The sequence below is a fragment of the Oncorhynchus gorbuscha genome, linkage group LG02 (assembly GCF_021184085.1).
Source record: "Oncorhynchus gorbuscha isolate QuinsamMale2020 ecotype Even-year linkage group LG02, OgorEven_v1.0, whole genome shotgun sequence".
Classification (NCBI taxonomy): domain Eukaryota; kingdom Metazoa; phylum Chordata; class Actinopteri; order Salmoniformes; family Salmonidae; genus Oncorhynchus; species Oncorhynchus gorbuscha.
The window spans coordinates 14,435,683-14,448,090 of NC_060174.1; the positions used below are offsets into that span (position 1 = coordinate 14,435,683).

General features: G+C 49.3%; 1 protein-coding gene across 1 annotated transcript in view; it reads right to left on the reverse strand.

Moving 5' to 3' along the window:
- LOC123997587 (multiple PDZ domain protein-like) overlaps positions 1 to 12,408 on the reverse strand; it is a 230,892-nt gene that overhangs the window by 199,288 nt on the left and 19,196 nt on the right. The window contains exons 5-9 of the mRNA XM_046301983.1: positions 10,502 to 10,630; positions 7,871 to 8,110; positions 7,459 to 7,561; positions 4,722 to 4,810; positions 4,291 to 4,429 (exon numbers count right to left, since the gene is read on the reverse strand). Of these exons, the coding sequence (XP_046157939.1) occupies positions 4,291 to 4,429; positions 4,722 to 4,810; positions 7,459 to 7,561; positions 7,871 to 8,110; positions 10,502 to 10,630 (700 nt within the window). The remainder of the gene's footprint in view (positions 1 to 4,290; positions 4,430 to 4,721; positions 4,811 to 7,458; positions 7,562 to 7,870; positions 8,111 to 10,501; positions 10,631 to 12,408) is intronic.

The window sequence follows — 12,408 nt, forward strand, 5'->3', positions numbered from 1 at the left end:
ACGCTCCACACCGCGTGGCCGCTGCCACCCTAATCTGGTGGTCCCAGCGCGCACGACCCACGTGGAGTTCCAGGTCTCCGGTAGCCTCTGGAACTGCCGATCTGCAGCCAACAAGGCAGAGTTCATCTCAGCCTATGCCTCCCTCCAGTCCCTCGACTTCTTGGCACTGACAGAAACATGGATCACCACAGATAACACTGCTACTCCTACTGCTCTCTCTTCGTCCGCCCACGTGTTCTCGCACACCCCGAGAGCTTCTGGTCAGCGGGGTGGTGGCATAGGGATCCTTATCTCTCCCATGTGGTCATTCTCTCTTTCTCCCCTTACCCATCTGTCTATCGCCTCCTTTGAATTTCATGCTGTCACAGTTACCAGCCCTTTCAAGCTTAACATCCTTATCATTTATCGCCCTCCAGGTCCCCTCGGAGAGTTCATCAATGAGCTTGATGCCTTGATAAGCTCCTTTCCTGAGGACGGCTCACCTCTCACAGTTCTGGGCGACTTTAACCTCCCCACGTCTACCTTTGACTCATTCCTCTCTGCCTCCTTCTTTCCACTCCTCTCCTCTTTTTGCCTCACCCTCTCACCTTCCCCCTACTCACAAGGCAGGCAATACGCTCGACCTCATCTTTACTAGATGCTGTTCTTCCACTAACCTCATTGCAACTCCCCTCCAAGTCTCCGACCACTACCTTGTATCCTTTTCCCTCTCGCTCTCATCCAACACTTCCCACACTGCCCCTACTCGGATGGTATCGCGCCGTCCCAACCTTCGCTCTCTCTCCCCCGCTACTCTCTCCTCTTCCATCCTATCATCTCTTCCCTCTGCTCAAACCTTCTCCAACCTATCTCCTGATTCTGCCTCCTCAACCCTCCTCTCCTTCCTTTCTGCATCCTTTGACTCTCTATGTCCCCTATCTTCCAGGCCGGCTCGGTCCTCCCCTCCCGCTCCGTGGCTTGACGACTCAATGCGAGCTCACAGAACAGGGCTCCGGGCAGCCGAGCGGAAATGGAGGAAAACTCGCCTCCCTGCGGACCTGGCATCCTTTCACTCCCTCCTCTCTACATTTTCCTCCTCTGTCTCTGCTGCTAAAGCCACTTTCTACCACCCTAAATTCCAAGCATCTGCCTCTAACCCTAGGAAGCTCTTTGCCACATTCTCCTCCCTCCTGAATCCTCCTCCCCCTCCCCCCTCCTCCCTCTCTGCAGATGACTTCGTCAACCATTTTGAAAAGAAGATCGACGACATCCGATCCTCGTTTGCTAAGTCAAACAACACCGCTGGTTCTGCTCACACTGCCCTACCCTGTGCTCTGACCTCTTTCTCCCCTCTCTCTCCAGATGAAATCTCGCGTCTTGTGACGGCCGGCCGCCCAACAACCTGCCCGCTCGACCCTATCCCCTCCTCTCTTCTCCAGACCATTTCCGGAGACCTTCTCCCTTACCTCACCTCGCTCATCAACTTATCCCTGACCGCTGGCTACGTCCCTTCCGTCTTCAAGAGAGCGAGAGTTGCACCCCTTCTGAAAAAACCTACACTCGATCCCTCCGATGTCAACAACTACAGACCAGTATCCCTTCTTTCTTTTCTCTCCAAAACTCTTGAACGTGCCGTCCTTGGTCAGCTCTCCCGCTATCTCTCTCAGAATGACCTTCTTGATCCAAATCAGTCAGGTTTCAAGACTAGTCATTCAACTGAGACTGCTCTTCTCTGTATCACGGAGGCGCTCCGCACCGCTAAAGCTAACTCTCTCTCCTCTGCTCTCATCCTTCTAGACCTATCGGCTGCCTTCGATACTGTGAACCATCAGATCCTCCTCTCCACCCTCTCCGAGTTGGGCATCTCCCGGCGCGGCCCACGCTTGGATTGCGTCCTACCTGACAGGTCGCTCCTACCAGGTGGCGTGGCGAGAATCTGTCTCCTCACCACGCGCTCTCACCACTGGTGTCCCCCAGGGCTCTGTTCTAGGCCCTCTCCTATTCTCGCTATACACCAAGTCACTTGGCTCTGTCATAACCTCACATGGTCTCTCCTATCATTGCTATGCAGACGACACACAATTAATCTTCTCCTTTCCCCCTTCTGATGACCAGGTGGCGAATCGCATCTCTGCATGTCTGGCAGACATATCAGTGTGGATGACGGATCACCACCTCAAGCTGAACTTCGGCAAGACGGAGCTGCTCTTCCTCCCGGGGAAGGACTGCCCGTTCCATGATCTCGCCATCACGGTTGACAACTCCATTGTGTCCTCCTCCCAGAGCGCTAAGAACCTTGGCGTGATCCTGGACAACAAACTGTCGTTCTCAACTAACATCAAGGCGGTGGCCCGTTCCTGTAGGTTCATGCTCTACAACATCCGCAGAGTACGACCCTGCCTCACACAGGAAGCGGCGCAGGTCCTAATCCAGGCACTTGTCATCTCCCGTCTGGATTACTGCAACTCGCTGTTGGCTGGGCTCCCTGCCTGTGCCATTAAACCCCTACAACTCATCCAGAACGCCGCAGCCCGTCTAGTGTTCAACCTTCCCAAGTTCTCTCACGTCACCCCGCTCCTCCGCTCTCTCCACTGGCTTCCAGTTGAAGCTCGCATCCGCTACAAGACCATGGTGCTTGCCTACGGAGCTGTGAGGGGAACGGCACCTCAGTACCTCCAGGCTCTGATCAGGCCCTACACCCAAATAAGGGCACTGCGTTCATCCACCTCTGGCCTGCTCGCCTCCCTACCACTGAGGAAGTACAGTTCCCGCTCAGCTCAGTCAAAACTGTTCGCTGCTCTGGCTCCCCAATGGTGGAACAAACTCCCTCACGACGCCAGGACAGCGGAGTCAATCACCACCTTCCGGAGACACCTGAAACCCCACCTCTTTAAGGAATACCTAGGATAGGATAAAGTAATCCTTCTCACCCCCTCCCCCTTAAAATATTTAGATGCACTATTGTAAAGTGGTTGTTCCACTGGATGTCATAAGGTGAATGCACCAATTTGTAAGTCGCTCTGGATAAGAGCGTCTGCTAAATGACTTAAATGTAATGTAAATGTATGTGTGTGTGTGTGTGTGTGTGTGTGTGTGTGTGTGTGTGTGTGTGTGTGTGTGTGTGTGTGTGTGTGTGTGTGTGTGTGTGTGTGTGTGTGTGTGTGTGTGTGTGTGTGTGTGTGTGTGTGTGTGTGTGTGTGTGTGTGAAATCAGACCGCTCACTTTACAAGGTTAGCAGTCTCCAGTTAGCTCAGAGGGTGTTGTATCCCTCTCCCTAACCGGTGTAATGAAACAAAGAGCCCAGGAGAGATAAGAGTTCCACAGTGATTCAACCTCTTCTAAATCACCTCTGTCACACTGTTCAGCTGACCAATGGCCAATGAAGTGACCAATGCAGCAAGCATCTGAGAGTCACAGGAAATGAGTTCATAGATCTTTGGATGCTTTCCCCGAGACGTTTTGAAAATGACTGTATAGAGTAGTAAACACATTTGTCATAGTAATCTTCCCCTCTGATGCTGGATGGTAATTAGAAATGGCAGGAGGGAGGTTGAACTCAGTGGACTGCAGATGGCAGGAGGGAGGCTGAACTCAGTGGACTGCAGATGGCAGGAGGGAGGCTGAACTCAGTGGACTGCAGATGGCAGGAGGGAGGCTGAACTCAGTGGACTGCAGATGGCAGGAGGGAGGCTGAACTCAGTGGACTGCAGATGGCATGAGGGAGGCTGAACTCAGTGGACTGCAGATGGCATGAGGGAGGCTGAACTCAGTGGACTGCAGATGGCAGGAGGGAGGCTGAACTCAGTGGACTGCAGATGGCAGGAGGGAGGTTGAACTCGGTGCACTGCAGATGGCAGGAGGGAGGTTGAACTCATTGAACTCAAGTGACGCAAAACGCACCCTCACGTGACGCAAAACGCACCCTCACGTGACGCAAAACGCACCCTGACGTGACGCAAAACGCATCCTGACGTGACGCAAAACGCACCCTCACGTGACGCAAAACGCACCCTCACGTGACGCAAAACGCACCCTCACGTGACGCAAAACGCATCCTGACGTGACGCAAAACGCATCCTGACGTGACGCAAAACGCATCCTCACGTGATGCAAAACGCATCCTCACGTGACGCAAAACGCAGCCTCACGTGACGCAAAACGCATCCTCACGTGACGCAAAACAGATCCTTTGGTGATGCAAAATGTAGCATTATATGATGCAAAACACATAATACCGGCTGTATTTCTGCTCTAGTAGGACTAGTGATACACACTCACAGGTAACTGGTAAAGAGTACTAGTAGTCCTTACCTTTGTCCAGGGACCTCTCCAGTGACGGTTTGGGCGAGGCTATCTTCCTGACCAGGGTGAGGAGGACCGTCTGGCCTGTCTGCTTCATCACCTCCAGAACCTCCTGGTTAGTGAAGCCCTGCAGGCTCACCCCGTCCAGCTTGCACAATGAAACAGGCCAAAATTACTTCTCAAACTCTGACAGGGGTTTCTGACATTTTTCTATTTCAAGCAGGTAAGACAGTGAGAACAGATTTTCAATAGAAATCTGAACTGACAATGAAGACCTAATATGGTTGTGTTATAGTGTGGTGTGTGGTTCACTCTCTCACACGCTCTCACACTCGCTCACTCATTCACTCTAATGCTCTCACTCACTCGCACTCTCTCACTCACACACACCTTGGGGTTAATGAGGGTTGCGCTCATTAAAATCTGATTAATGGTCTCACCTCTATTATTCTGTCATAGATCCGGATGTTTCCGCTCTGCTCAGCGGCACTCCCAGGAACCACGTTCTTCACAAACACCCCGACCGCGTCTAGGAGAGAGAGAAGGGGAGGTGGAGAAAGTGAGACAGATGGAAGGAAAGAATGAGAGAGAGACCAAGTAGAGGGGAATAGAGAGACAAGACACCATCAAAACAATACATCTCAAACAGAGTCAACAATACAGGATCAGAGTACAAATAGGGGCTAGGGGACTAGGATTAGGGGGCTGGGTTAAGGGTAGGGGACTAGGATTAGGGGGCTGGGTTAAGGGTAGGGGACTAGGATTAGGGGCTGGGTTAAGGGTAGGGGACTAGGATTAGGGGCTGGGTTAAGGGTAGGGGACTAGGATTAGGGGCTGGGTTAAGGGTAGGGGACTAGGATTAGGGGCTGGGTTAAGGGTAGGGGACTAGGATTAGGGGCTGGGTTAAGGGTAGGGGACTAGGATTAGGGGCTGGGTTAAGGGTAAGAGGCTAGGGGACTAGGATTAGGTGGCTGGGTTAAGGGTAGGGGATTAGGATTAGGGGCTGGGTTAAGGGTAGGGGACTAGGATTAGGGGCTGGGTTAAGGGTAAGAGGCTAGGGGACTAGGATTAGGGGGCTGGGTTAAGGGTAGGGGACTAGGATTAGGGGCTGGGTTAAGGGTAAGAGGCTAGGGACTAGGATTAGGGGGCTGGGTTAAGGGTAGGGGACTAGGATTAGGGGCTGGGTTAAGGGTAGGGGACTAGGATTAGGGGCTGGGTTAAGGGTAAGAGGCTAGGGGACTAGTATTAGGTGGCTGGGTTAAGGGTAGGGGACTAGGATTAGGGGCTGGGTTAAGGGTAGGGGACTAGGATTAGGGGCTGGGTTAAGGGTAAGAGGCTAGGGGACTAGGATTAGGGGCTGGGTTAAGGGTAGGGGACTAGGATTAGGGGCTGGGTTAAGGGTAGGGGACTAGGATTAGGGGCTGGGTTAAGGGTAGGGGACTAGGATTAGGGGCTGGGTTAAGGGTAGGGGACTAGGATTAGGGGCTGGGTTAAGGGTAGGGGACTAGGATTAGGGGGCTGGGTTAAGGGTAGGGGACTAGGATTAGGGGCTGGGTTAAGGGTAGGGGACTAGGATTAGGGGGCTGGGTTAAGGGTAGGGGACTAGGATTAGGGGCTGGGTTAAGGGTAAGAGGCTAGGGGACTAGGATTAGGTGGCTGGGTTAAGGGTAGGGGACTAGGATTAGGGGCTGGGTTAAGGGTAGGGGACTAGGATTAGGGGCTGGGTTAAGGGTAAGAGGCTAGGGGACTTGGATTAGGGGCTGGGTTAAGGGTAGGGGACTAGGATTAGGGGCTGGGTTAAGGGTAAGAGGCTAGGGACTAGGATTAGGGGCTGGGTTAAGGGTAGGGGACTAGGATTAGGGGCTGGGTTAAGGGTAGGGGACTAGGATTAGGGGCTGGGTTAAGGGTAAGAGGCTAGGGGACTAGGATTAGGTGGCTGGGTTAAGGGTAGGGGACTAGGATTAGGGGCTGGGTTAAGGGTAGGGGACTAGGATTAGGGGCTGGGTTAAGGGTAAGAGGCTAGGGACTAGGATTAGGGGACTGGGTTAAGGGTAGGGGACTAGGATTAGGGGCTGGGTTAAGGGTAAGAGGCTAGGGGACTAGGATTAGGGGGCTGGGTTAAGGGTAGGGGACTAGGATTAGGGGCTGGGTTAAGGGTAAGAGGCTAGGGGACTAGGATTAGGGGGCTGGGTTAAGGGTAGCGGACTAGGATTAGGGGCTGGGTTAAGGGTAAGAGGCTAGGGGACTAGGATTAGGGGCTGGGTTAAGGGTAGGGGACTAGGATTAGGGGCTGGGTTAAGGGTAAGAGGCTAGGGGACTAGGATTAGGTGGCTGGGTTAAGGGTAGGGGACTAGGATTAGGGGCTGGGTTAAGGGTAGGGGACTAGGATTAGGGGCTGGGTTAAGGGTAAGAGGCTAGGGGACTAGGATTAGGGGGCTGGGTTAAGGGTAGGGGACTAGGATTAGGGGGCTGGGTTAAGGGTAGGGGACTAGGATTAGGGGCTGGGTTAAGGGTAAGAGGCTAGGGGACTAGGATTAGGTGGCTGGGTTAAGGGTAGGGGACTAGGATTAGGGGGCTGGGTTAAGGGTAGGGGACTAGGATTAGGGGCTGGGTTAAGGGTAAGAGGCTAGGGGACTAGGATTAGGGGACTGGGTTAAGGGTAGGGGACTAGGATTAGGGGCTGGGTTAAGGGTAAGAGGCTAGGGGACTAGGATTAGGGGCTGGGTTAAGGGTAGGGGACTAGGATTAGGGGCTGGGTTAAGGGTAAGAGGCTAGGGGACTAGGATTAGGGGCTGGGTTAAGGGTAGCGGACTAGGATTAGGGGCTGGGTTAAGGGTAAGAGGCTAGGGGACTAGGATTAGGGGCTGGGTTAAGGGTAGGGGACTAGGATTAGGGGCTGGGTTAAGGGTAAGAGGCTAGGGGACTAGGATTAGGTGGCTGGGTTAAGGGTAGGGGACTAGGATTAGGGGCTGGGTTAAGGGTAGGGGACTAGGATTAGGGGCTGGGTTAAGGGTAAGAGGCTAGGGGACTAGGATTAGGGGGCTGGGTTAAGGGTAGGGGACTAGGATTAGGGGGCTGGGTTAAGGGTAAGAGGCTAGGGGACTAGGATTAGGGGGCTGGGTTAAGGGTAAAAGGCTAGGGAGCCAGGAGTTGACATGGTATTGGGCATCGGCCTACCTTCGCGGGTTAAGGAGTTGTATCCGATGATGGTGATCCCCAGGCTCTGGCCCTCCTTCTTCCTCAGAGGCACTTTATGAATCTCATAACCCTCCAGGTTGGGCTGGAAAACCATAGAGATATGCTGTACATGTACTGACGTTCTAATGTCACTGACATATTCACCACAATAGGTAGGGCAGTGGAGGGGCAGGGGTCACAGGAGAAGGTGAGTGCATGTCTAGGTTTGTGTGTGTGTGTGTGTGTGTGTGTGTGTGTGTGTGTGTGTGTGTGTGTGTGTGTGTGTGTGTGTGTGTGTGTGTGTGTGTGTGTGTGTGTGTGTGTGTGTGTGTGTGTGTGTGTGTGTGTGTGTGTGTGTGTGTGTGTGTGTGTGTGTGTGTGTGTGCGTTCCCCATGCTCCTGTCTCACTCACCGTCCTGTGGATCCTACTCTGGGGTTCGACTCCAGAGGGTAAGACAGAGACGGGGCTGGTGGAGGGCGGGGGAGGAGGCGGCGGGAAGGTGGAGTACTGTCCCGAGGGGTCACGGGCGATGAGCATGCGCACGTGGCTCCCGCAGCCCTGCAGCACCTTGATCACCTGGTCGCTGGTCAAGCCACCTGTGGGGGTCTCACCAATACGCAGGATGTGGTCACCTGTACGCAGGCGCCCATCCTATAGGGGGAAAGAAAGAAAGAAAGACAATGTTAACATTTGTACAAACTGGAAATATGAATAATACACAATGCATTATAGTTAAGTTCAGGGTCTAGCAATAACAGCAATTAATTAGACTTTTACTCAAGTAGAATTTTACTGGGTGACTTTTACTTTGATTAAAAGAAAAGATACATGAATAGAAAATGACTGAAGCATGACATTTGGGTACTTTATCCACCACTGTTGGCTGCTAGTACATGAAAGAACTACCCCAAAAATCTGCTCATATTCAACATTTCGCTTAGTTGGACCATTTGATAATTTCAGCCAATGTTGTCCAACGCATTTTACATCCCACTTGAACAGGCCAGTCCCACCCTGGTCTGGGCCTGGTCCCGCGGTACTAAGCTGGGAAATGTATTCACCGACTCGCAGGTCAAGCAGAATAAACTCAGCGAGGGAAAAAGAGGAAAAAGTCAAAAGAGTGGGGAGAACAGCATCCTTTGTGGAAAGAGGGATGAAAAGTGTTTGATGCATAACCGTGGTGTAGGAAATCTCCCCAACTTCTCTCCCTGGGTCTGTGCACGGGACAACGGGGGCGCATTGAAGCCAACCCTGGCCATTAAACATTGAAATGGGAAACGCCAGGGTCTAACAAAGACCCAATTTTGACAGCTTTTTTGGAGCATAAGATCCAGTGATGTGTGAAATGCTGCACTGTGCCTTTTGAACAAGCAGGGTTTTGTTGCCCAGCCTGGGCTCTCTTGGACATTCAAAGAGAAAGAGAGAAAGAGAGAGAGAGACAGAGAGAGACAGAGAGGGTGTGGTAGACAGAGTGAGAGAGTGAAAAGGAAAGGAGGGAGGGGTCGAGAGCGAGAAAGAAAAAAGAGAGGAGTGGTGCAAAGCGGTTTCAGAAACAAGGGATAAGTTTTTTTTAATCCAGATCCCTCTTGGATAACACTTTATTATAAAAGGTTATAACCAACAGACTGTGTTTTTTTTACAAATCAAATGACATGTTCCCATGTTAACTCGCTGAATAACTGAATACACCCCAAGCTCACAAAACGAAGGACAAAAGCCAAGCGGTAAGTGGGAAAAGAAAGGGTCTGCTTGTAAATGAGCATCGGCTGTGTCAGGGACTTTGGGCGTCTGCGAATAAACCTTTCACCAACATCTCTGTAATTGTGAACAGAAAAGTGGTCCTTCGAGCCGGATGCAGGCCTAGCGTGCTCTGTGTAGCCAGGATGTAATCCCCTTACAAGGTGATCATTTTTTTCCCTCCGGCTCAATGGCTATTATAATGTAACTGAGCCCTTTATGGGACACGCTCAGCATTAATTCAGCTAAACTGGCTGTTACTATTCATAGGGGAAGACCGGTCTGTTACCAAAGGATCAGGAGGAAGAGAGAGAAGGAAGCCCTGAGTATGTAATGGTTTAGTAGGCCTACTGTGGAGAACTGTTGTTCAATGGAAAAAGTTCACAGCCTATATCTTAATCGTCTTGTCGAATTATCTTAATTTAATATCTTAAAATGAAGAATGAAGATTATCTGGCCTCCACAATCCCCCGACCTCAACTATAATATATATATATACACATAAATGTGTTTTAATAATACCATCTTGAGAAGAACTAAGAATTAAATAAAAGCTAGACAGTCAGGCAGAATCAGGCATTCAGGGAACATGGCCATTGATTGTTACAATGTTTAAGCAGAGGAAAACATTATTAGCCATGGCAAAATGCATAGAATTGCAGAAAATGTGCTTTAAAACTGCCGAATAGTCAGTTCCATGATAAACTATAGATAATTGCTGGAAATGAGCTTCAAAATTGCTAAATTGTCTCTCAGCTAAAAAATAAATAAATATATATTGCAGAAAATGTGCTTTACAACAGCAACATTTCCTCTACGCCACCAAGATATCATTACCTTTCTAGGTAATAGACTATTAGAGTTTACACTTCCTCTTCCAATGAACTGTGGTAGACTCCTGTTTCATATTGAAACAGGACTCTGGTTCCAAATCTATTCCTTTTAAAATGTTGATTACTTCTACTTGCCATGATCATTCACCGAAGACTGGTATCTGGTTTGTGTTTATTAGGCACTAAACAGAAGAAAACGGTCTAATCTGAACTGGTCCAATAAGACATGGGTTTTCAAAGACGTGACCATTTCTTGCTAACATACGATGGGGGTCCCTGGGTCACCAGTTTGCCGGAGCATGGGTCCCTGGTCAAGAAAAGTTTGAAAACCCATGTCTTATTGGACCAGTTCAGATTAGACCGTTTTCTTCTGTTTAGTGCATAATAAACACAACCCAGGTACCAGTCTTAGCAGACTGCTTTGTCTGTTAGCTTTGATTGTTTAGAGTGTATGTAATGTCTAGTATCGTACCTTGTCAGCCACACTGTTTGGAACCAGAGTCCGCACCACCACCCCAGTGGCCTTGCCTCCAACAATCCCAAAGCCCAGGCCCGAGCCGTCGTTCAGCAGCTCCATCTCCTCCATGTGGCCCCACTGCTCCTGGACGCTCCATAGAGGAAGAGATAAAGAGAAGACAGCGTGAATGATTGGTGGATATAACTCAATATATGGCCTAAACTGGGCTGTGATTGGTGGATATAACCCAAGATATAGCCTAAGCAGGGCTGTGATTGATGGATATAACCCAAGATATAGCCTAAGGAGGGAAGTGATTGGTACAATAAAGAAGCTGTGATTAAAGGCTACTGGTCCAGTTTAATGATAAAACAGAGATGTAAGTTTTACAGATTTTTTCAGGTAAAAATATCAGGTAAACCTGATTAAATCGGGGAGAAATCACATCTCCAATGACGATGCATACATTTATGCACACATGTAGGATGGTACAGCAGGTCCACTGACACACCACACATTCACTAGAAGCAGCTCTGAACATTTAGTCTGGTCCCTGCCAGAGTCTAGCCTTATTCATTATCAGTGCGTACGTGACCTGCGATATTAACTTAACCATTGTGTCTAACTGCACATGGCTGTGGAGCATTATCAGACCAACTTTTAATGGTTTTCACTAAACGTTTGAAATACAAACGAGCAGCAGAGGCTGATTCATGTTCAGGTCAGGGAATCCCTTGTGTCCTGTTGTCTAGCCCCCGTTACTACCTCCTTGATCACACACACACACTCCCCCCAGCCTAATCACCACAATGTCTCCTCCTAGGCTCTTTATTAACCAACCAGCAGGCTGCAATCACAGCAGCTCTTTTTCGTATTACACAGCGTTATCTGATAGTTAACTTCCTGTGCAGTTTGCTCTCTATCTAATGAAACCTTACTGTGGTGTCTTACGTACTGCAGCCCCTGGCGAGACAAAGCTTTTCTCCTCCTCCTGCTCACTGCTTATCCCGTCTACGGGAAAGACTAAGAGCCATTTCCCAAGATAAGAAGTGGAGCTTCACAGTCAGTAACACAGATGTGTTTTTTGTTGTTGTCGAGGGCTGGTTTTCACCTACAGCTTTCAGGCCAAATTAACGAGTGTTTCCTGTTTCCTTACAAGTGGAGATGTAAAGCAGGCTTGGTTTAGTTCAATAAGCAATTTCGTGAAACAACAGATTCCATCAAACATCAAATTCCTGTGAGAGTTTCCTCTGAAAATAAGACACGTTCTTGATTTTTTTCCCAACTTATGGGTGATTCACAATATACTGTATATCAACAACAACAAAAAGTTCTCTAAAAAAGACTTTGTTGCACAATTAATGGTCAATACATCACATTTCAAACAGTCAGGAATAACCTAATGAGTTTAGGGCTTGTAAAATGATACCACAGCTAAATAAGACTTCCACAACCATAACACCCACTAATAACTGTATTCCATTTACCATAATAGTTTAAACATGCTGTTTTGAAATAATTACTGATCTGGCTTTCAAGTCTGTCGATGAAAATGTATTTTTTGACACAAATTTAACCAGAACCATGCACATTCACTAATAATCCACTTCTGGTAGCAGACATTATAGAAGATTAACACAGGTCTCATAAACAATCTCTCAAGTACAAGCCCATGTGCTACTTAGTAGCCAGCTAATCTTTGTATTTAAGGTCTGGACAACTCAGATGTATTTGCTTTCTAACCAGGTAAAACGTATGAATTGACCCTCCTGTCCGTCTCCAACTGTTTCAACAACATGGCCTGTTCACTTTGTTACCATGTTAAAATCCAGTGGCCTACCTGGATAAGAAGACGCTTATTTTTCAGAATGAGAAGAGTTGCCAATTCCTTATATAAATGTGTATTTTTACAGTCATTGCAC